Here is a 25,377-nt window from a genome sequence, read left to right on the forward strand (position 1 = left end):
TATTTTTTTTTTCTCCTTTACCCAAAATTCTGTCTCTGTGTTTCAATTCGGCACTGGCAGACAGAGGCAAAATTCCGGTAACACTAGCAGGGCAGGACAAATTGGTCACAAAATGTCTCCCAAACCTTGAATTTATGACCAAAAGGGGGTAATTGTAAAACAAAGAATGTTGCCCACCATTCAGTTCTACAAGAATCAAGTCATTAGCCACTAAAGTCACTGATGTACAATACACCCTGAAAGGAATTCAGCATGAGTAACTCTGTGCTCTGTAAAAATGGACCTTTAGATAATTAGAACTATTTCAGGTGAATTTTTTAATGAACTTGGATTCTTGCATCTTCCCATACTTAGAAAAGCACTAAAATCATTAATTGAGATATCTGTTCCTTGTAACTAGCAGTAACCTTCTACCGAGATATATCCTTAATTGCACATACCCCTTCATCTCTTCAGAGCAGTTTCTCAGAGCTATCTTGGAGGTTGTCTTCTGGGCTACAATCCCCAGTTAAGTCCCCAAATAAAACGGAAACTCACAGCTCTCACACTGTGCATTTTTATCTCAATCAACATCATGATGAAGACAATTACATGCTACAAGACTCATGCATCTATGAGTACATTTTTTTTGTTACTAAATAACATATACAATATATACCATTTAAAGTCCTCTATTTTCATTTAATATAATACTGTAAATTCTCTTCTTTTCCTCATAAATACATTTATAAGATGGCTGCTCTATATGCAACACAATATCCAGAGGAAGGAAGAGAAAGGAGTCAAAAGCATACATGCCCACTGAGCCTGTCCCACACCCCTCTTTAAAGAACTTTTTAAGAAACCCAATCTAACAGCTTTTGTTTACATCTATAAGATAAGATAAAACGTGGAGTTTTTTTTTGTTTGTTTGTTTCCTATTCGTTTCTCTTTAAGCTGGGCACAGTGCCCCTTCAAACAAAATCAGGGTTTTTTTTTTTTTTTGGTCTTTTTAGGGCTGCACCCGCGGCATATAGAGGTTACCAGGCTAGGGGTCAAATCAGAGCTATAGCTGTCGGCCTACACCACAGCCACAGCAATACCAGATTGAAGCCGCCTCTGTGAACTACACCACAGCTCAAGGCAGCACTGAATCCTTAACTCAATGATTGAGGCCAGGGATAGAACCTGCATCCTCATGGAGCCACAACAGGAACTCCAAAATCAGGATGTTTGTAGCAATACAGACTGGATACTGCGTTAGTCACACATACAATAAAACAACACTAATGTTAAAAATATTCTCAAATAACTCAATTATGTGAGAAGTTATAATAACATCACTTAAATGAAAACATTAAAAAAATATATATGTATCTATATATCTTCATATGTGTACACGTGTAAAAACAAAATACTCAGCACACAAGATAAACTGTTTGCTATATTAATTTTAAAAATTAGGAAGTGCAAGGAAGACGTTTCCAAAGAGAAATACTAGGTTCCAGGTTAATGACGGGTCTTTGTTATGCATTTGCCAAGAAAAAAAAAAAAATCACTTCCTGAAAAAAACAAAGCGAAAATACAAGTCACCTTTAAAAAGACTTTTAGATGTCACAGCTATTATTTTCTCCTCCTCTGAGATTTCTCTTGGAAGAGGACTATGTTAGCTAGACAGCAGTAGGTAAAAAATGGGGTTAAACCAAAGTGTGCTTGTTTTTGCAGAAACCATTAAATTGCATAAAGTTCCAAACACCACATGTTTCAAAAAATTAGTGGGAAAAAACAACCAAAACACATGGTTGCTTGCAGATTTTGGCAACCTAGAGTAACCTTCGCCTCTTTAATATGCCTGCCTTTTCAAGACTATGCATTGCCCCTCACCCCCACCCCGGGTTTAAAACTTCTCCATCCAGCTCTGGAGAGACAGTGCTTTGAGAGCTATCTCCCTGTCTCCTTACTTGTCACAAGTAATACATGCTTCTGCTTCAATCGAAAGCACGTGGTGTGTTTATTGGCTCCGCACTACAAGGGACAGACCCAATGAGCCGCTAATAGACCGAGATGGGCAAGAAGACAACGAACTTTTTTTTTTTTTTTTTTTTTAAGGGCGCACCCGCGGCAACCGGCGGTTTCTAGGCTAGGGGTCCAATCGGAGCTACAGCTGCCAGCCTACGACCCACATCACAGCTCACCGCAACGCCGGATCCTTAACCCACTGAGCGAGGCCAGGGATCGAACCGCAACCTCATGGTTCCTAGTCGGATTCGTTTCTGTTGCGCCACGAAGGGAACTCCCGAACCTTTCTTGGGGTCCAAATGATAAAGTCACCTTACTCCCTTGCCCTCCCGCCCCCAAAAGAGGAAGGCTAACAGAGAAGATCTAGGCTTCCACTTTAACCTCAATATCATATTCAAGGTCTTTACTGCTAAGGGGAAGAGCCATCCTGTTTCTCACATATGACTATACGTGACACACAGTGCCGACCCTCAAATTTACGCATCCAGTGCTGCACAGTCACATATCTACCGCTAGATACAAAGGTAACAACCTCAGTCATAAATTCTTCCCTCCGCACAGTGCCACACAATTTCCGTCGGGACGCAGTCACAGAAGCGCAATCACAAAACTCCTTATGCCTGCACACAAAGAGGAACACATGGTCACTTAGAAAAAATTCACACACCTACCACACCTACCACAGGGACACACATACCACGGCGAGTCGCTACGTAAAACTCCTCACATATATAAACACGGTATCACACACAGTCACAAAAAAAAGACACATCACTGAAGCACAGAGTCACACACAACTTCATAACCGACACTCCCCTCCCCAAACCCGCCCATTCCGCCTGAATAGACTTAAAACTCAAGTCTTGATCCGGGTTCCGCGAGACAGACGTTTCACCTCCAATCTCCCGAGCAGGGTATCAGCGGCCGGGCTCAACCACTCGAGACTAAGGCCAGGCTGCCGAAGAGCTCCGCTCAGAGCCGCCGCCGGAGACCGCGGCGCCCTCTGGGAAATGTAGTTGAGCGCCGCACTCGCGAGGGACAAGATGGCGCCGGGGGTGAACCCGGCCAAAGAGATCCGCCCAACCACTCCATTCTTCACCCCTGCTCGCCCCCAACCTCAAACGCGCCCTGGAGCTTGGCGCTCCTGGCATACCCTTGCACTGTGGCTTCTAGTGGGAATCACCCCAGCGTGCTTAAAGTGAGCTTACTGTATATAACCCGAGGCATATCACTGCCCTCTCCCAGAAGTAGACCTAACACAGGTAGAATGTTATTTACCTAAGTCCTGAGGCTCAGCCTAGAGACACTTGTCCCCCGACAAGGGAGACAGTCCCAAAGCTAGGGTGGAGTTGAGAAAGCGCGAAAACCGATTGGAATCACTGAAACTTCTGGGAAATGTAGTCCACAGTCACCAAAGTGGGCGACCGACCAACATCATCAGACTCCGCAGGGTAGTGAGCCGGGGCTTGTTGAAGCCCAGGAGACCTCTGGGAGTGCTACCCAGCCCAAGGAGTGCGCAGGCGCAAGCTTTCTGGCTCGCCATCGTCGTCTTTGTCTGCTGGTGAGTTTGTTTTTGGTTCTGCGGCGATCAGATCTGGGTGCGGGATCTAGGTTTCTGGGCTTACAATCCAGTCAGCGGGGTTTATAGGAGAGGTTTCGCGGAGCCTACGACTGGGCTGGGAAAATTGAACGGGAAGAATCGCCTTCTGTGACGTGCATTGTTCAAAGCTCATGTGGATGGGGGCAGGGGTACAGAAGGAAACTGGGGCGGGTTCGCGTGTGGGCGACCAAGGGTGTGACAGTTGTAGAGTTGCAACTTGTGTAGTTCCAAGTTAGTGGGTGGCATTGTGAGCTTAGTGGGGTAGTATCTAAACCTCACTTTTTTAAAATAATGGTAATAAGGATGCATCTTTCTGGAGCATCTGTTTCTGTGAAAGGTGAGAAAGGGAGAAGGTTAAACAATTGTGCGGATAAGTAATTTTTAAAGCGATTTTTATATAAAAGACTCATTGTGGAGTAGAAAACAATATCATCATTTAAAAAAAATTTAAGGGGAAAGATTTCCGGAAAACTTATTAATGGATGTCTAAACTACACCTAGGTATTGACTTTTCTTAATTCTTTGGAGGCATTTTGGTGAGGCTGCATTGAGAATTCCTGGACTAAGGAATAGCTTTAGGCGAGGTAGTTTGTACTAGTGCAGACAGCACAGAAGGGAAGCAAGTTGTCCAGTCTTTGGTGGAGAAATCAAGTAACCGACTTAAGACTCCCTAGTTTGTCAAGAATCATGGCAGTCACACTAATTGGGCCAGGCTTTCCCCAAACCAAATAGCCTGAAACGAATTTTTATTTTCCCTATCTACAATTTCTTTCGGTATAACACAAAATAGTTTTCAATAAAGTGAAAAAGTATCAGTATAGAAATTCATGTATAGACATAATAGCTTTGATAAATACTGAAAGTAATCAGTAAGAGTTATCAAGAAGACTACTTTATTTGCATAGCAACAAATCAGATAAAACACCTAGGGATAAAGAGCAAATGTATAAAACTTATATGAAGATTATTTTTAAATGTTAATGAAGGAGCTAAAAGACAAGCGAAAGGAAATATATGTCATATGTTAGATTTTAAAAGTCTGCAATGTATTTTGTTACACGAAGAAAGTAAAGTGTTTGGTGTAATACACTTTTTTTTTAGTAAGTGGGGATTAAAAATGTATATTTGTAACTGCATGAAGAAACTTCTGAAGTTTACAGAGAAAATAAAAACAGTTGTGGGGGGCTGCAGCAGCTAGGGCAGGGATAAGAATCACATTTTAGGGTGTTTTTGGCTGCATCTGGGGCAGCCATGGAAGTTCCTGGGTCAGGGGTTGAACCAATGCCACAGTAGCAACTCAACCTACTTCAGTGATAATGCCAGATCCTTAACCCGCTGCACCACAGGAGAACTCCAAGAAGCGCATTTTTGCTTCCGTTTTGTACATTTCCATTTTTAACTGGGATAGAGGAATTAGATAGATTTCTATGTTCATTCCTTTTCATATGTTTATCATTGCCTTAGTTTGTAATGTCTCCATGACTTCCATGATACTATTCTCATTTTTATAATTTCAATCAAAACCAAGGAACAACTCCCCCCAAGCCCTCCATTAGTGACTTATGTTTCTGCTTGTCCCTATATATTAGTATTCCTAAGTTTCTGACTTTGATCATTTTTTTTTTCACCTCTAACAACTCTATGAGTAACAAAATTCCACTGCTATGGCTTCAGCTGACACAGCAATAACAAATGACCACCCCTATTGAGGCTTTTCTGAACACCTCATCCATATATCCAGCTGCCTAATAATGTACAGCTCCATCAGGAGGATGCATAGTCACTTCAGACTCCTTATGTCACACTTTTACCTCTTTCCTCCTGTAGTTTGCCTCCATCCTTTTCCCCTTCTGTATTGTTTTCATCAATTCATAGCACTATCTGACCATATTCTAAGCATTTCTACATTGGAATAAAGGAAGAGCTTCTAAGAAAGTTTGACCCCTTTTATCTGTCACACCCCATTACAAATTGGAGACCATGGTCTCGTCAGTATATAATAAGTGATAAATATATTTGCGGAACCAATGAATTGAATGATCATATAATTACAGGACACTTAAAATATTTAATTTCTCCTAGAGTAACATCACCTAGGTAAAATATTAGGCTTCTAAAACCTTTAAGAACTCTGGGCCATGAATAATTCCAGAGTAATTTCCTTTACATTTTATCCATATCACTCAGTGCTGGTGACTCCACATTTATGTGAAAAGGGTTGTGGGAGGAAATAATATTCAAAACTGTGACTGGACTGTTCAGTTATGAGCACGGGAGCCACATTGTGGCTCACTGGGTTAAGGACCTGATGTAGTCTCCGTGAGGATGCAGGTTTGATCCCTGGCCTTGCTCAGTGGGTTAAGTATCTGTCAGTGCTGCAAGCTGTGGCATAGGTCACAGATGCATTTTGCACCTGGCATTGCTGTGGCTGCAGTGTAGACCAGCAGCCGCAGCTCAGATTTGACCCCTAGCATGGAAACTTCCCTGAGCCACAAGTGTGGCTATAAAAAAAAAAAAAAAAGAAATGAAAAGAAAAAAATCAGGAGCAGGGCTACAAGTGACACCTGCTCAAAGATACCTGTACAGGTTGTGATTTTACCTAACTAGCAACTCAGTTTTATAGTGTCTCTGTATAACCTAAATTCTGAAAATATGGTTCCTTCTCTTTCTCGTATTTTGAAATGTGTGGAGTCTTTAAATGGCATAATGGGTTTGGCCTAAGATGCAAATTACGAATACTCGTTTTTTCCTTGTGCTCACATTTATGTATGTGCTCCAGCTTCTAAGCCAAAGGATCATCTCTACTTTGTTCTTTTTCACAGGCCAGTTACTTGTGCATCCTCATAGCTATGCTTTTTTTTATCATTCATGTCCTTTGAGGGTCCTAAGGGCTCAGCCTGAATTCTGGGATGCTGCTTTGACCTTCAACAGTAACACCCAAGCCCCATGTCAGTATTTCAAATTTTAAAGTCACCAGATCAAACAAGAAGAGCAATGGATGATTGAGGAAAAATGTAAAGGAGGTGTTCTCCAGGTAAGTAAGAAAGAACGTAGCAGGTATGAATGGGATAAAGGTTCATTATAATTATTCAGTGAGTCTGCAACATCTGCTTTTTTTTTTTTTTTGGTCTTTTTAAGGCCACACTCTTGGCATATGGAGGTTCCCAGGCTAGGGGTCGAGTCAGATCTGTAGCCACTGGCCTAAGCCACAGCCACAGCAATGCCAAATCCAAGCTGCATCTGCAGCCTATGCCACAGCTCACCCAACGCCAGATCCTTAACCCACTTATCAAGGCCAGGGATTGAACCTGCGTCCTCATGGATACTAGTCAGATTCATTTCCACTGAGCCATGACAAGAACTCCATCTGCAGTTTTTTTTTGAGGAGATTTTCTTATCAGCCTTTATCTTGTGAAGTGAAAATTGGTGGGAATTCTTTAGAAACCTAAATAACATTTTCAAATACTCTGCCTGGATTGATGCTTTTCTTTTCTCAGATTCTGGAGGACTGGTGGGTCCTCTAACCTCTGTTCTGGCTGCAAGCCTCTCTACCTCATTTGTAGTCTCAATTTTATGACTTTCACAGCATAAGTTTTATACATCTTCCCCCGCTAACATTTTCCATTTTTCACTTCTCCCTATACACCTAGACTCCTTTCCTTAAGCATTCAGTCTTTATCAAGGATTATAGATCTATAATCTTTCAAAAAGTAGCATGTAGATTATTTTCTTTAAAACTTAACTATCAGATTTCCCATTGTGGCTCAGTGGAAACGGATCTGACTTGCATCCATGAGGACACAGGTTCGATCCCTGGCCTCACCTCGGTAGGTTAAGGATCCGGCGTTGCCGTGAGCTGTGGTGTAGGTTGCAAATGTGGCTTAGACCTGGCATTGCTGTGGCTGTGGACATAGGCCAGCAGCTACAGCTCTAATTCAACCCCTCGCCTGGGAACCTCCATATACCACAGGTGTAGCCCTAAAAAGACAAAAAATAAATAAATAAAATTTAACTATCATTTCTCCCTCCTTCTGTTGTTATATATCTCAGATTTGAATTTTACCCTCTTATTTCATATTGTCTTCTCACCTCCAACTACCGTAGTATAACTCTTTTTAATGTCCAGTTCACCTCCCTTTTACTTTTTTTAAAGAGAAATAGTACTGTTATTTTTATTTTTTTATTATTTTTAATGACTTTTATTTTTTCCATCATAGCTGGTTTACAATGTTCTGTCAGTTTTCTGCTGTACAGCAAGGTGACCCAGTCACACATACACATATACATTCTTTTTCTCACATTCTCATGCTCCATCATAAGTGACTAGATATGGTTCCCTGGGCTATACAGCAGGATCTCATTGCTTATCCATTCCAAAGGCTATGGTTTGCATCTATTAACCCCAGATTCCCAATCCATCCCACTCCCCCCCCCACCTTGGCAACCACCAGTCTGTTCTCCGAGTCCATGCTTTTCTTTTCTGTGGAAAGGTTCACTTGTGCCATATATTAGATTCCAGATATAAGTGATATCATACAGTATTTGCCTCTTTCTGAATTACTTCACTTAGTATGAGTCTCTAGTTCTATCCATGTTGCTGCGAATGGAGTACTATTATTTTTAAAATCCAATACTTCTAATTGATAGAAATTAAAACAATAGGTATATCTCCTCATTCCTGGTCATTAGTATTCCATTTCTGCTCCCCAGAAGAAACCAGTATTAACATTGTATGTTTCTAAGTGTTTTTATAGTACACACGGAGACTTTCAGGCAGAGCACTGACATGATTTGACTGTGACGAGATTCCTGTGGTTGCTGTGTGGAGAAAAGCTGTAACATCTATCAGAATGCTCAAGTGTTAAACAAATTCTTGAATGTGTTCTGTGTAAATGGTGACCTGTTAAGAACAGAGGCTGGCAGACTGTACCCTATTATGTTTTTGTCACGAGTTGATTCATCTTCTTGTCCATTCATTTTCTTATGGTCTGAAACCACTTGCATACTGTAATGCCTGAGTAGACTTGGTGTCTGCAGATATATGATATGTAAAGGATTAAAAAGTGTTATCAGTCATGGTAAAACTAAGTGACCATAATAAACCCCAAAATAGTGCTGGCTTAAGGAATATAGGAACTGATTTCTTTTCTCTCTCTTTTTTTTTTTTTAATGGCTTTACCTGTGGCGTATGTAAGTTCCCAGGCTAGGAGTCTAATTGGAGCTGCAGCTGCCAGCCTATGCCACAGTCATGGCAACACCAGATCTGAACCACATTTACAACCTACGCTGCAGCTTGCAGCAATGCAAGATCTTTTAACCCACCGAGTGAGGCCAGGGATCGGACCCCTATCCTCACAAACACCATGTCGGGTTCTTAACCTGCTAAGCCACAACAGGAACTCTGCAATTGAATTCTTGGCCACATAACAGTTATGTGGTGAGTAGTCAAGATTTGTGTGGTAGCTTTGGTCTTTGTGGTACTTTAAGATCCAGATTTCCTCCAGGTTGTCTGTTTATCATTTGGATGTGGTGGAAGCTGGATCAACAATGCATCCTAGTATCAGCCATGTAGAGGAGGGAAGAACCACCATTCTAGGGTAGGAGGTCAGTAAATTTTTCCAAGAAAGGTACAGATAGTAAATATTTTAGGCTTTGTAAACCATAGGATCTCTTTTGCAAGTGTTTATCTCAGTTATTATAGCATAAAGTTAGTCTGCTTGGCATTAGAGCATTTTGACTTATATTTTGAAAACATTTTTAAACCACAAGATAGATATTATTAAAAGGACCGTTTGGCCTGGTATTCAGATAAATTGTTGCCTAGTTCAGTTCAAGACTGTCATTTTCCATTGTAAAAAATTCAGTTCTATTAAGTATGTGTGAAGGATGTTGATATAATCCGTATAAAAATACAAGGGGCTTTAATTACCAAGGAGATATAATTTCTGTGGTTTCTTTTGGGTTTTTAATATAGCACTTAGTCCTGATCTGTTGTGCATCATACTTTTGCAAATTTTTAAAAATCAAAGCATGAGTTGATTTACAATGTTGTGTTAATTTCTGCTGTACAGAAAAGTGACTAAGTTTTATATATATGTATGTGTGTGTGTGTGTATTCTCTTTTATACTCCTTTCCATTATGACTCACCTCAGAATATTGAATAGTTCCTGGTGCTATACAGCAGAACTTTGTTGTTTATCCGTTCTGTAGGTAATAGTTTGTATCTATTAATCACAAACTCTCACACCTACTTTTGTGGCTCAGCAGGTTAAGAACCCAAGCAGAATCCATGAGGATGCAGGTTCGACCCCTGGCCTTGCTCAGTGGGTTAAGTATCTGGCATTGCCACAAGCTGCAGTGTAGGCTGAAGTTGTAGCTGGGATCTGGTATTGCTGTGGCTGTGGAGTAAACTGGCACCTGCAGCTCCATTTCAACCCTAGCCTAGGAGCTTCCATATGCTGCAGGTGCAGCCCTAAAAAAAAAAAAAAAAAAGTAAATTTTAAATAAATAGTATTATTATAATTTGTTAAAAGTTTAGTAAAATTAACATATTAAGCCACATGTACCTTGGACTTTGAGGTGATAAAATGTCTGAACAATTGTCTGGGCTTTTCTTTGTCTTTTTTGTCTTTTTTTTTAGGGCCGCACCTGCATATGGAGGTCCCAGGCTAAGGGTCTAATCAGAGCTGTTGCTGACGGCCACAGCAACAGCAACACCAGACTGAGCCGTGTCTGCGACCTACACCACAGCTCATGGCAATGCTGGATCTTTAACCCACTGAGCAAGGCCAGGGATCAAACCCGCAACCTCATGGATCCTGGTCGAATTCGTTTCTGCTGCACCATAACGGGAACTCCTGTCTGATTTTTTTGTGTTTAGATTTTCTGTCTTTCCTGGTCTGAGTTTTCATAGTTTATATTTGCTAGGTTTTCAAAGTTATTTGCATAGAGTTGAGCAAAATAGTCTCTATAGTATTTACTTTTTATCTATGATTATTTCCAAATAACCATTTTTTATATTTGTAATTTTGCTTTTATTCCTTTTCAATTTTTCCCTAAGAACCAACTCATGAATCCATTATTACTTCTATTTTTGTTTGCAGTAATTACTTACCTTACTAATTTTTCTATTTTTCTTCTGTTTCTTCTTCTTTAATTCCCTGGTTTGAATGTTTAATATAATTTCTCTTAAAAATAATGTAAATAGGACTTCCCCTCATGGCTCAGTGGTTAGAGAACCTGACTAGCATCCATGAGGATGAGGGTTCAATCCCTGGCCCCACTCAGTGGGTTAAGGATCCAGCATTGCTTTGAGCTGTGGTGTAGGTCGCAGACATGGCTCAGATTTAATGTTGCTGTGGCTGTGGCGTAGGCCAGCAACTGTAGCTCCAATTCGACCCCTAGCCTGGGAACCTCCATATGTGTCAGGCGCAGCCCTAAAAAAAAAAGACAAAGGTAACGTAAACATTTATGCTAAAACTTCTCCAAGCATTTTCCACATGTGTTCTATGGGTTTTAATATACATTGTGTTCTGAATAATATTTATGAATATTAGGCAGTTTATTTTAATTTCCTCTTTGTTTTGATCAAAGAGTGTTTAAGCCAGTAGATTTGATAATTTACAAGTGAAAGGTTTTGGTTTTGGTTTTGTTTTTGTCTTTTTGCCTTTTCTCTAGGGCCACTCCAGGGGCATATGGAGATTCCCAGGCTAGGGGTCAAATTGGAGCCATAGCTACTGGCCTACGCCAGAGCCACAGCAACATGGGATCCGAGCCGTGTCTGCAATCTACACCACAGCTCATGGCAATGCCAGATCCTTAACCCACTGATCGAGGCCAGGGATCGAATCGGCAACCTCATGGTTCCTAGTCTGATTCGTTAACCACTGAGCCATGACGGAAACGCCAGTTAATGTGTTTTTATAGCTTGGATTTCTGTAGTTTATATGTTCATGATTATCTTCTTTATCTTTAGTCTTTATTTCCAGCATTTCTGATAATTTCTTTTAGATGCATTTCTTATATACAGTTTAGTTGAGTTTTGCTGTATCAATTGTTGGACTTTAGCATGCATCAAAATCATCTGGAAGGGTTGTTAAGTACAGATTGCTGGGCTCTATCCACAGGTTTTCTGATTCAGGAGGTCTGGGTTGAGGCCTAAGAAATTTCTGTATGAGCCTATCGTAGTTCTTTCAATAGTCATTTTTATTCTAGTTGCATTTATTGACAGGAACAATAGGGTTGGTATTGATTCTTTAATATTATATACTGGTTTTTTTGTTTGTTTTTGACTTTTGTCCTTTTAGGGCTGCACCTGAAGCATATGGAGGTTCCCAGGGTAGGAGTCTAATCAGAGCTGTTGCTCCCGGCTTTCGCCAGAGCCAAAGCAATGCCGGATCCTTAACCCACTGAGCAAGGCCAGGGATCGAACCCACAACCTCATGATTCCTAGTTAGATTCGCTTTTAGCTGCGACACGAAGGGAACTCCAATATTATATACTGTTTTAAATTCTGCTTCATCTTTTACCATTTCTATCTTTTGTTATAGGCTCTTTGATTGCTTTGTTTTGAATATTTTTTTCAGAAAATTTAGAAAGTTTATATTTTTTTCTTTCTTGTGGTTGCCTTTATATTCATAATTTTCTAAGTCTTCATACTTGATTTCCACAGACAATATCTATTTACTATCTACTACTTTTACTGGGGTGATGTATATTTTACACATTTCAGTCTCCCTCTTTACCACATAGTTGGTTTATTTTTATTATTGTTCCAGCTTTAAATAGTAATGGTTGCACCCTTCTTACCTCCCCCTTCATGGTATGAAATTCTTTGCATCTTTGCCTTTGATTGTGCAGTGATCCATCTATCAAAGTCCCATCCATTACTGAGCTTTAAACTTCATTTTTATTAAACTGTCTCTATCACTTCTAGCCCAATCTCTCTAATCTCTGTATCTCCATCCCATATTGTAGCTTCCAGAGCACCTTGGATCTTAAGTATATATTATATTTGTACTTTTCACTTTGATGTCTAAGACATACATTGAAGCTCATTAAGTGAAAGACCAGTTTTTTATCCTTTTTGTCTGCAGTCTTAAGCGCAAATAAAATTATTTAAAAATTTGTGATTGTTGTGGAGCTTCGGTTTGGGAAGATTTACATTTTCAGCTTTATTGAGGTATAATTTACACAAATAAGTCACCCCCTTAGAGTATATTATTTGATAAATTTTGGCAATTTAGAGCCATATAACCAAAATTCACATGTAGAACATTTTATTCAGCAGTCCCTTGTGCCATTTTGCAGTTGAACTACATCCTCTCCATCCCTAGTGACCAATAATTTGCTTTATGTCACTATAGCTTTATCTTTTCTAAAATTTCGTATATATGTAATCATAAGGCATGTAATCTTTTGCATTTGATTTCTTTGATTTAGCTTTATTTTTTGAGATTCATGTTATATCTATTAATATTTAGTTCCTTTTCGTTGCTGGTTAGTATTACACAGTATGGACATAACTTGTCTATTCACCAGTTGACAGACACTTGGCTTTATTTCCATTTTTTGGCTATTATGAATAATGCTACTATGAAAATTCACATACCAGTCTTTATGTGAACATATTTATTCATTTTTCTTGAATAAATGCCCAGGAGTGGGACTACTGGGTAGAATTTCCACCAGCAATGAATCAAAATTTGTTGTTTTATACTCTCACATTTAGAATTGCAGTCCTTTTAACTTGAGCCATTTTAATGAGTGTGTAATGTATCTCATTTAGGTTTTAAGATGCATTTGCCAAATTACTGGTTAAGATAAACTTCTTTTAATATGATTATTGGCCATTCATGTTTTATTTTGTGAAATATCTATTCTATTTTTCATTTTAAAAACTAAATAGGAGTTCTCGTCGTGGCGCAGTGGTTAACGAATCCGAATAGGAACCATGTGGTTGCGGGTTCGGTCCCTGCCCTTGCTCAGTGGGTTGATGATCCGGCGTTGCCGTGAGCTGTGGTGTAGGTTGCAGACGCGGCTCGGATCCTGTGTTGCTGTGGCTCTGGCGTAGGCCGGTGGCTACAGCTCCGATTTGACCCCTGGCCTGGGAACCTCCATATGCCATGGGAGCGGCCCAAGAAATAGCAACAACAACAACAACAACAAGACAAAAGACAAAAAGACAAAAAAAAAATAAAAATAAAAGCAGTTTAAGCTACATACACCCATGGGTGTTATTTGTATTTAAGATTTCTTTTATATTGGTAGGTTAGGTTTTAAATAAAGAATCTGTTTTAAAATTGCACATTTCTGGAGTTCCTGTTGTGGCTTAGTAAATTAAGAACCCAACTAGTATCCATGAGGATGTGGGTTAGATCCCTGATCTCATTCAGTGGGTTAAGGATCCAGCATTGCTGTAAGCTGCAGTATGGTCACAGATGTGGCTCACATCTGGCATTGCTGTGGCAATTCCAATTAGACCCCTAGCCTGGGAATTTTATTAAAAACAGTGGAAAAGTTTGCAAGTATTGGTGGTATTGATGATGATGATGATGATTGCTCCTTTATTGGATGTTTACCACATGCCAAGCATTAAATATTTTATAGTAATTCTTTTCAATGATGATTTTTTGGTATTCTTTTTTAGAAAAGGCCTGGGAAATATATAAAGACACAAGAGGAAAGACTTGTGAGTTAAGTCTCACCCTTTTCCGTGAAAATACAACTAAGGAGAAACTCAGAAAACTTTGGTAGCAGAAAAATACTTCCTTTGAGCACAGGCATTGATTCTTTAAGACTACTACTCTAAATATGGGACTCAGTTTAAAAGAATTTAGAACGTAATTTACCCTTAAATATGAAAAAAGCTGCCTAAAAAAGAACTGTTAAGAATATAATCAGGATGCTATATTTCATCCCAGTTTGTTATCATCTGTTAACCAGTGTAAAAAGTCCTTCATCATAAATTCAATTTTGTTAGATACTTGAGAATTACTACTGAAGAGAAATCATATAAATTTATTGGATGTGGAAAAGCTTCCATCCATGTCACATGTCAAGAAATACCAAGAAATTCTTGTTGGAGAAAATATCTGTGCGTGATAAGTATGTTGGAAAGCCTTCAGCCTGAATCAGATCTCCTTCAGCGTGATCAAATTCAAACTGGGGAGAAACCTTACGAATGTAATGAATGCGGAAAAACATTTAGCCTGAAGCAAAACATAACAGAGCATAAGAAAATGCATAATGGAGAAAAATCACATGAATGTACTGAATGTGGTAAAGTATTCTCTCGAGTCTCATCCCTTACTCTACATTTGAGAAGTCATACAGGAAAGAAACCATATAAATGTAATAAATGTGGAAAACCCTTTACCCAGAAGGGAAACTTGCTTTCTCATCAGAAACATCATACTGGAGAGAAACCATATGAATGTGGGAAAGCTTCTGTTCAGATGCCAAGTTTCATTAAACAGCAGACAAATCATATTGGAAACAAACCCTATGCATGTAAGGAATGTGGCAAAGCTTTCAGTGGCAAATCATATCTCACTGAGCATGAGAAAATTCATACAGGAGAGAAACCGTTTGAATGTAATCAGTGTGGAAGAGCCTTCAGCCAGAAGCAATACCTTGTTAAACATCAGAATATACATAGTGGAAAGAAACCCTTTAAATGTAATGAGTGTGGAAAAGCCTTTAGCCAGAAGGAAAACCTCATTATCCATCAAAGAATACATACTGGAGAGAAACCTTATGAATGTAAAGGGTGTGGGAAAGCTTTCATTCAGAAGTCAAGCCTCATTAGACACCAGAGAAGTCATACAGGAGAAAAACCATATATATGTAAGGAATGTGGGAAAGCCTTCAGTGGCAAATCAAATCTCACCGAGCATGAGAAAATTCATATTGGAGAGAAACCCTATAAATGTAATGAATGTGGAACAATCTTTAGGCAGAAGCAGTACCTCATTAAACATCACAATATTCACACAGGAGAGAAACCCTATGAATGTAATAAATGTGGAAAAGCCTTCTCTCGAATCACATCACTTATTGTACATGTGAGAATTCATACGGGTGATAAGCCTTATGAATGTAAAATATGTGGGAAAGCCTTCTGTCAAAGCTCATCTCTTACTGTGCATATGAGAAGCCATACAGGTGAGAAGCCCTATGGTTGTAATGAATGTGGGAAAGCCTTCTCTCAGTTCTCAACTCTTGCTCTGCATATGAGAATCCATACTGGAGAAAAACCTTATCAGTGTAATCAATGTGGAAAAGCTTTTAGCCAGAAGTCACATCATATTAGACACCAGAGAATTCATACTCATTAAAGCCCTATGAATGCCTTGAATTTAGGAAAACTTTCAAGAGAATTCATACTAAACAGTAAATCAAAATTCATTTTACAGTAAAGTGACATGAACATGGAAAATCCTTAAGCAACAACTCAAAACTTAAAATACAGAGAATGTAATAACTATCATAGTATCATGAAAGCCTATACCCTAGAACTCCACAACATGCTGTTCATGGTGTACTTTTAGGCACATTCCCACTAAAGTAAAGATCCAGTTCGACACTAATCAACATGGTTCTGGAAGGCCTACCTGATGCATTCAGACAAAGATATGAGAGGTATTAAGAAACAAAATTGTTGGGGTTTTTTTTGTTATTTGTTTTGCTACATGTATAATCATCAATATTATTTGCTCTTGGTGCAGTCATAGAAAACAAAGATTGTGACTGTTATATCCAGAAAAGTATGCATGTCTGTATGGGGAATTGGCAGTTGATAGAGGTGGTAATCACAAGTTGATCAGAAAATCTGGATGATTCAAAAAATGGTCTGAGGGTAAGTGACTTTTCATATGAAAAAATATTAGATCTTTGTTGCTTTCATCTGCTAAAGAATTTATAAAATCCAAAAATATTGAAGACTAGACTGCAAAGAGCAAAACTTGGTAATATAAGAATTTTATAGAATTTTTTCAAATCTTGGGGTAGGAAAGAATTTCTAAAATCAATTCTAGAATATATACTTGTAATATATTTACTCTTGAGTATATTTACATATACCCAAGAAACTGATATCAAGTATATTTACATATACCCAAGAAACTGATACATGTATCCAGGGAGCCATATACCTTTATGGTCATTACAGCATGAATTACATTAGCAAAAAATTGGAAACAAATGTGTGTCACTTTTGAAAGGGGTGAATAAAATATGATATAGTCACACTGTAGATTATTCTCTAGCAGTTAAGTCTAACAGATCTATACGTATTAACAGAAAAAATCTGAAAAATCACGTAGAGTGAAAAAAAATGAAGTAATGAATATATTATAATCATACCTGTGTGAATTTTAATTATCACACCTGTGCAAATTTTAATCAAATCAACACTAAACAACACTAGTATTAAAGCATTGGTTGTAAATGAACTTTTTTATGTAAAGCTTTGAAGAATGGATTGGAAGGATACACACTCAGTTCCCAAAAGTGGTTGTCTCTAGAAAGAAAGGCAGTGGACGGGAAATGGGGCCAAGCATGAGAGTTGAAAGGATACTTCAGTTTTATCTCTCATTAAAAAGAAAGATTCCAAGTAAATATAACAAAATGTTAGTTAATTCTGGGTTTATTCTCTTGCTTATGCTATTTCTTTTAAACTTCTGAAGATTAAAAAAGAGATAGAAGTAGGGAAGCTACATGCAGCACAGGTTATAATGGACTTAACATTCCCAGTTAGATGCTAATATTTTACAGAAGATATTTCTAAAATGATATCTCCACTATAAAATATAATATCAGAGTTCTCTTGTAGTGTAGGGTAAGCGTCTGGCATTATCACTGCAACAGCTCAAGTGACTGCTGTGGTGCAGATTTGATCCCTGGCCCAGGAATTTACACATGACACAGATGTGGTCAAAAAAATATATGAGATAAAAATTTCAGTTGGGATTATAACTTAACAAATCCAGTTATTTAAACTTAACTCTCTCAAATGTCATATCACTAATCTATGTGTGGTCGCTACTGAGAAGTTACAAGCAAGATTTTGCAACAGGTGATTGAATCACATGTATTTAAGGATCATATTGTTTAATAATACATGCACAGACTTGTTAATTCTTCAGAAACATCAGAAATTGTCATAGTCCATATAACCAAAATTTGACATTTTTTTAAATAAGGAAATGATGTTACCCTTATTTTTTTTATATGCCACTGAGTAAAACATCATCTCCTGCATTTCAGCTTCAATTTTAAACACATAGACTAATTTTTTTCTCTAATCAGCCAGACACAGTCCCCGCCACCCCACCTCTTGTTTTCTTTCTTTGGGGAAAATATTACTGAAAGGGAGATCTCAGACCTAAACAGAATTATTTTATTTGAAGCAAATCTTTTTGAGGATTTTTATTTGATTTCTTTCCCACAGTAACTTGACATAAGAAAGCAGTTAATGTTTTTTTTTAAATAGTGATAATAATGAGAATGTAATACTTAAACTTTAGGCTACTTTCAAATATATCAATTTATTTTAAACTTAAAATATTACTGTGCTAATATAACTATAGCACTGCACTGCTTGTTATTAGCATTTTTAAAGGTTGGTCTTGAGATAAGATTGTAAATGCCAGGGGTTGATTTTCTGAGATAATATATCCAAATAACATATGTATATCTACATGAATCTAAATTATCCTCTCTTTTCTTCCATTTCTCATTAAGCATTCTCTCATATTCCTTGAGTGTTAGGCCCTTGTACTAGTGCAGCTTTGATGTCACCAGAATCCAGACCAAACTAGTATTAACTTTTGGTACCTATGGTTGGCCATTGCCAAGGCCCAGCAACAAGAATGATTATGATAGACAGAGTAAGAAAAGCAATTGCTACACAGTATTGTGATATTGTGTACTATAAATTGACTCAACCATGTGTTTACTAATTCAGCTTGTTGCTAGTTATTTGCTACTGCAAACCAATACTATAGTAGACACCCTTATAATTGGCCCTTACATTTTAGGTATTTTTGTTTCTGGGGGATAGATTTTAGGCAAGAGACTGCTAGATCAAAGCATATGTGCTATTTTTAAATTTTAACAGATGCTATCAGTTATTTTCAAAAAGCTTCTTCTCGCCCTGCAATAGGTGGTATTATACTAAAATTTGTGTTTGTGTGATGGGTCTGATAGATACAAACCTCACCTGCTTCTAGATTTTCTTCTTTGTAAATCTTCATAATGTTAGCCTATTTTCCTTTAGGATTATTTATCTTTTTATCAGTTTTGAAGACCTCTTTGCATATTAGAGATTAAGAAGTTTATGGATTGGTTATAAAGATATTTTAATCTCTAAACTCTATATGGTATTTCTTAGATTTTCTTGAAAGTTGTCTATTGTCTCCTTTTTGCAATATGTAAATATTTAATCCACCTAGAATTTAATTTTTTAATGAGATATATGAGAGTTCATTTTATTTTTTTCCAGATGGGTTGCCAATTGTACAAGGACAATTTGTTAAAAAAAATCCAGCATCCAGTTTAGCAACCAGTCACACAGCTCTGACATCTGCATGTCCACCAGAACCAATCACAGATTTGAACTGGCAATCAAAACAGAGAGAACAGAATAAGCTTTAACCCAGCATTAGGTTTATTATTATCATTGTCCTGACAAGAAAACGTCTTCACAGCATGTTCATCAGTCATGCAACTGCCCAAGCAACTACAGCTTCCAGTGCCTCACTACTGCATGGGGAGAAAAGGTCACAATGGGTGTAGTTCATCTCACCACTGGGAAACATTAACATTCTCCTTCATGACATTTTACAACATAGCAGGGCATCTGCCTGGTGTACCACCATCACATGGAGCACACTCGGTTGTAAGAATGATAATCCACTGCCTCTGGTTTCCCAAGACTTGTGATGCCTTAGTTACACAGGCTGTTAGTGTCTACATGCCAATTCATAGTTGGCATATACATCCAGGTACAGGCTACAAATGAGAGAATTACAATGGTATTTTCTTCAAGGAAACTGTGATAGAAAGGCAAGTTTAAAGTCAACTTTCCAAACATCAGTGGGAAAAGCCTGTTCTTAATCCTTTACTGATAACCATGCATTTCCGATTGAACTGAAACTTTTTGTAATCCTTTAACTGTATGATCTTTTTCCTCATTCAACTTAGGCTGCCTTATATTTTGACTTATACCAAGACCTTATTTCTATATTCTCTTGTTTCATTAATCTATTTTTCTATTCCTATACTAACACCATATTAATTGATAATATTAACGTTAGCCTTGTAGATTCATACTACATAATAAAACAAGTCCCCCACCCCTTCCTGTTTTTCAGTTTTATTGGTAATCTAAGTTAATTTTCTTCATAAATGAAGATAGTTTTCTCATATTCAAAATCCCACTGGTATTCTAACTGGATTTGCATTAAATGTATACATTTATTATAGGAGAAGTGACATTTATGATACTGTCTTTCTATCCCAGAACACAGCATGCCTTTGCATTTTTTCAAATTGTGATTCATGTTCTTCAGCATGAGTATTCTAAACAAAGTTATTTGTCACCCATTCCTGCTTAATACCATCTTATTAAAGAAAATTTTGGAGTTCCCTTGTGGGTCAGTGGGTTAGGAACCAACATTGTCTCTGCTCTGGCTCTCATTACAGCTGTGGTATGGGTTCAATTGATCCCTGGCCCAGGAACTTCCACATGCTGTGGGTGCAGCAAAAAAAAAAAAAAAAAAGATTTGGTTCGTTCAGTGAATAAGGAAAACCTAGACTAAATGTCTGTATATCCCCCACGATACCCCCAGAATCCATGTGTTGCAGCCCAAATACCCAGTGTGATGGTATTTGGAGATGGGACCTTAGGGAGATTAATTAGGTTTAGATTAGGTCATTAGGGTGGGACACTCATGATAGGAGTAGTGCCCTTATAAGGAACAGATTCTCCATGTGTATGCACCAAGAAAAGGTTATGTGAGCATTCAGTGAAATAGCGGCTATCTACAAAACAGGAAATGGACCTTCACCAAATCTGCCAGCACTTTGATCTTGGGACTTCCCAGCCTCTAGAACTGTGAAAAATAAATGTCTGTGGTTTAAGCCACCCAGTCTATGGTATTTTGTTATAGTAGCCCAAGATGAGACAGTCCCTTTCCTGCTTAATTCTACCCTAGTCTGTTAACTATGAGGCAACCATCTTATCAGATGCTTACTGTGAGCTCCTAATATATGATAAGATAAAGTCACTTTTCATTAGAAGAGTGTAATCACAATCCATTAACAAGATCTGTGATTTTTGGCAATTAGTAAAGCTTCCTAAGCCCCAGTTTCTTCACTTTAAAATAAGAATTGTTGGAATAGGAAGTATGTGAAAAATACAGTCCCTACAAGTGACATCACCAAAATGTTGAACTAGCAGGCTCCAAGATATTGTTGCCCCACGGAAACTGAAGAACAAAAAAGACCAGAAGCTTTCTGAACCAACTTTGTAGTACCTCTGGAAAACAGCTGAAAGTTTGCAGAAACAAGAGAATGCCCAATCAAAAAAAAGCCATCTTCAAAATGTTAGTCATGTTTTATGGTATGTTTCCTCTTGCCCTACCCCTCCCCAGGACAGCAGTGATCTTGGTCTTAAATAGGCAGAGTAGATTGCAGATGCGGCTTGGGTCCCACATTGCTGTGGCTGTGGCATAAGCTGGCAGCTATTGCTCCAATTTGACCCCTAGCCTGGGAACTTCCATATTCCACAAGTGGCCTAAAAAGCAAAAAGAAAACCAGAAAAAAAAAATTTGGATTTTAATACTCCACTTCAATAATAGATACAAAGAACAATAGGAAAAGACCATAAGGAAATGGAAGATTTGAAAACAGAACAAACCATTTAAATCCAACAGACACAGAAAACACTGCACCTAATAAAAGCACAATACAATTCTTTCTCAACTTCATATATAACATTCTGTAGAACGGACGATGTAAGACTACAGAACAAGTCTCAATAAATTTTCAATAACTCAGATACAGAAGCAGAAATAGTATGAAATATGATTTCCAATCACATCTGAATGAAAACTAGACATCAATAAGCAGGAAAAGTGGAACACTTACAAATACATAGAAACTAAACACACTCAAGGAGTCGAAGAAATCACAAACTTTTAAAAAATACCTTGAAACAAAAATCAAAACTCAATATACTAAAACTTACGGGATGCAGTAAAAACAATGCTAAGAAGATTTGAAAACAGAACAAACCATTTAAATCCAACAGACACAGAAAACACTGCACCTAATAAAAGCACAATACAATTCTTTCTCAACTTCATATATAACATTCTGTAGAACGGACGATGTAAGACTACAGAACAAGTCTCAATAAATTTTCAATAACTCAGATACAGGGAGTTCCCGTCGTGGCGCAGTGGTTAACGAATCCGACTAGGAACCAGAGGTTGCGGGTTCGGTCCCTGCCCTTGCTCAGTGGGTTAACGATCCGGCGTTGCCGTGAGCTGTGGTGTAGGTTGCAGACGCGGCTCGGATCCCGCGTTGCTGTGGCTCTGGCGTAGGCCGGTGGCTACAGCTCCGATTCGACCCCTAGCCTGGGAACCTCCATATGCCGTGGGAGCGGCCCAAAGAAATAGCAAAAAGACAAAAAAAAAAAAAGAAGGAAACTAAAAGTTATAAACACAAATCAACAACCTAAGTTTACCTCTTAGAGAACTAGTGGGAAAATGACCAAATTAAGTCCTAAATTATCAACAGAAAGATTAGAGCAGAAAAATAGAAAAATACAGAAATCAATGAAGCCAAAAGTAAGTTATTTGAAAAAATAAAAAACATAGATAACCTTTAGCTAGATTGACCAAGAAAAACAGAAGACTCAAAATATTGAAATAAAAAAATGAAAGTAAGGACATTACTACCAATTTTACAGACATAAAATGATTTCTAAGAGAAAACTATGTACAACTGTACACCAACAAATGTATAACAGCTATGAAACAGATACCTAAAAACACACACTTAGAATCCTGAAGAAATAGAGAATCTGATAGACCTATAACTAACAAGGAAATTGAAGCTGTGATCAAACATCTCCTAACAAAGGGCCAGATGGCTTCACTGGGCAATTCTACCAAACACTTAAAGAATTAAGGCCCATCCTTCTCAAACTCTTCCAAAAAGGTGAAGAGGAGAGTACACTTCCTAACTTATTCTAAAAGGTCAGCATTACTCTGAAAACAAAGCAAGACAAAGATACTAAAAGGAAGAAAACTAGACCAATATTTTTAGGAATGTCGATGCAAAATTACTCAACAAAACACTAAGAAACTAGGAGTTCCCACTGTGGTTCAACAGTAACAAAACTGGCTAGTATCCATCAGGATGCAGGTTTAATCCTGGCCCTGCTCAGTGGGTTAAGGATCTGGCGTTGCCATAAGCTGTGGTGTAGGTGGCAGACACAACTTTGATCTGATGTTGCTGTGGCATAGGTCAGCAGCTGTAGCTCCGATTTGACCCCTAGTCTGGGAACTTCCATATGCTGTGGGTGCAGCCCTAAACATACACACACACACACACACACTCTCTAAAACTATGAAACTACAACCAACAGCATATCAAAAGGATTATCCACCATGACCAAGGGGGGGATGTATTCCTGGATGATTCAATATATTCAAGGATAGTTCAACAAATATCAATGTAATAACAATGTATTTTAACAAAATTCAATACACTTTCATGATTCAAAAAAAAAATCAGTTAACAAAATAGGAATAAAAAGAAACTTCCTCAACATGATAAAGCCATATATGAAAAACCTATAGATAAGATTCTCAATGCTGAAAGACTGGAAACTTTTCCCTTAAAATCAGCAACAAGAAAAAGAAGGCTGCATTCACCAATACTATTCAAGATAGTATTGAAAGGTCTACTCAGACGAATCAGGCAAGAAAAAGAAAACGCTTTTTTTTTTTTTTTTTTTTTTTTGGTCTTTTTGCCTTTTCTAGGGCCGCTCCTTCGGCACATGGAGGTTCCCAGGCTAGGGGTCTGATCAGAGCTGTCGCCTCAGCCTATGCCAGAGCCACAGCAATGCAGGATTGAAGCCATGTCTGCAACCTACACCACAGGTCACAGCAACACTGGATCCTTAACCCACTGATCGAGGCCAGGGATCAAACCTGCAACCTCATGGTTCCTAGTCAGATTGGTTAACCACTGAACCACAAAGGGGAACTCCAAGAAAATGCATTTAAACTGGCCGACAAGATTATATCTGTTCTCTGACTTGATCTAAGAATTCCATACAAAAAAATTAGAGCTAATAAATGAATTCAGCAAAGTCATAGGCTACAAAATCAATATACATATACCACATATGTTGTTTACACATTTGACTACTGCTTCTTTCCACACTCTATTATCTGGCAATACTACACAGAAATCGTCTTGAATATAGGGATTTCTATCTGTTGGTTTACTAATATATCTTGAGTGTCTATCATATAATTAGACTCAATATATATTTGCAGAATAAATGGACATTATAGCATATAGAAAAAAGGTAATTTCATTCTCTTGTGGGAGTGTACATTGGTTTAACATTTTTGAATAGCAATTACCTTTATCCATCAAAATTATAAATATACTTAACCTCTGATTCAGAATTCCAATTTTGAAATTTATCATAGATATACTAGTACATACATACAAATCTATACATACAAGTGTACAGTAAAAAGCTAACTCAGCATGCTTGGGACACTCAAACCTCACACATTCCCAAGATAGGACTGGCCCCTGACCAGCTTCTAGGAAACATCTTCTGAGCCCTTGGATATCCTGCCTGATAAGACTGTCTTTGAATCTCTAAGACCTAGAATCACATCAAACAGTTTATCAGAACTTGATTTACTGTGAATGCCTGCTTTTGTATGCCTGGGGCCTTGTGTGACACTGTAGCAATGTGACCTCTGAGGGGGCTGGAGATTGAATAGCTAAGGTCATTCATTTGTGTGCTCAGGACCCCTGGTAAAAACCCTAGACACTAAGGCTCAAGGTAGATATCCTTGTTGGCAACACTCTGTATGAGCTGTCACAGTCATTGCTGGGAGAATTTAGTGCTGTCTGTGCAATACTACTGGGAGAAGACAAGCTTGGGCCTATTCTCTCCTGGACTCTACTGTATACTCATTTCTCCTTTGTTGGTTTTAACCTGTATCCTTTCATTTTAATAAACCATAACTATAAATATAAAATATTTCCTGGGTCCTGGGGCCTCTACCTGAACCATTAAACCTTAGGGTGGTCTTGAGAATCCTCAAAACAACAAGGATATCTATTACAAATATTTTACATTAGCATAAACCCAAAAATAATCTAATGGTGCTGGGGAAACTGAATATCCACATGCAAAAAAATTAAGTTGGGCTCTTATATTAAAAAATCAGGAGTTCCCGTCGTGGCGCAGCGGTTAACGAATCCAACTAGGAACCATGAGGTTGCGGGTTCGGTCCCTGGCCTTGCCAGTGGGTTAACGATCCGGCGTTGCCGTGAGCTGTGGTGTAGGTTGCAGACGCGGCTCGGATCCCGCATTGCTGTGGCTCTGGCATAGTCCGGCAGCTACAGCTCCGATTCGACCCCTAGCCTGGGAACCTCCATATGCCACGGGAGCGGCCCAAGAAATAGCAACAACAACAATAACAACAACAACAACAACAACAACAAATCA

At 38.4% G+C, this 25,377-nt stretch overlaps 1 protein-coding gene across 7 annotated transcripts; it reads left to right on the plus strand.

The window, feature by feature from the left end:
- The first annotated feature begins 3,276 nt into the window (after positions 1-3,276).
- Positions 3,277-19,960, plus strand: LOC125134217 (zinc finger protein 260). Of its 7 annotated transcripts, XM_047793241.1 has the most exons (5): positions 3,277-3,559; positions 6,421-6,632; positions 14,248-15,764; positions 16,328-16,458; positions 19,105-19,237. In XM_047793241.1, exons 3-4 carry the CDS (start codon positions 14,708-14,710, stop codon positions 16,420-16,422), a joined length of 1,152 nt encoding a protein of 383 aa, XP_047649197.1. In that variant the 5' UTR covers positions 3,277-3,559; positions 6,421-6,632; positions 14,248-14,707; the 3' UTR covers positions 16,423-16,458; positions 19,105-19,237. The 7 variants fall into 7 exon arrangements, 5 of the variants coding, with proteins under 5 accessions (XP_047649197.1, XP_047649192.1, XP_047649193.1 ...); XR_007136585.1 differs by lacking the exon at positions 16,328-16,458 and having other exon boundaries at positions 14,248-16,241; positions 19,105-19,239; XR_007136586.1 differs by lacking the exon at positions 19,105-19,237 and having other exon boundaries at positions 14,248-16,241.
- The last annotated feature ends 5,417 nt before the right edge of the window (positions 19,961-25,377 follow it).

The sequence above is a fragment of the Phacochoerus africanus genome, chromosome 8 (genome assembly GCF_016906955.1).
Source record: "Phacochoerus africanus isolate WHEZ1 chromosome 8, ROS_Pafr_v1, whole genome shotgun sequence".
Classification (NCBI taxonomy): domain Eukaryota; kingdom Metazoa; phylum Chordata; class Mammalia; order Artiodactyla; family Suidae; genus Phacochoerus; species Phacochoerus africanus.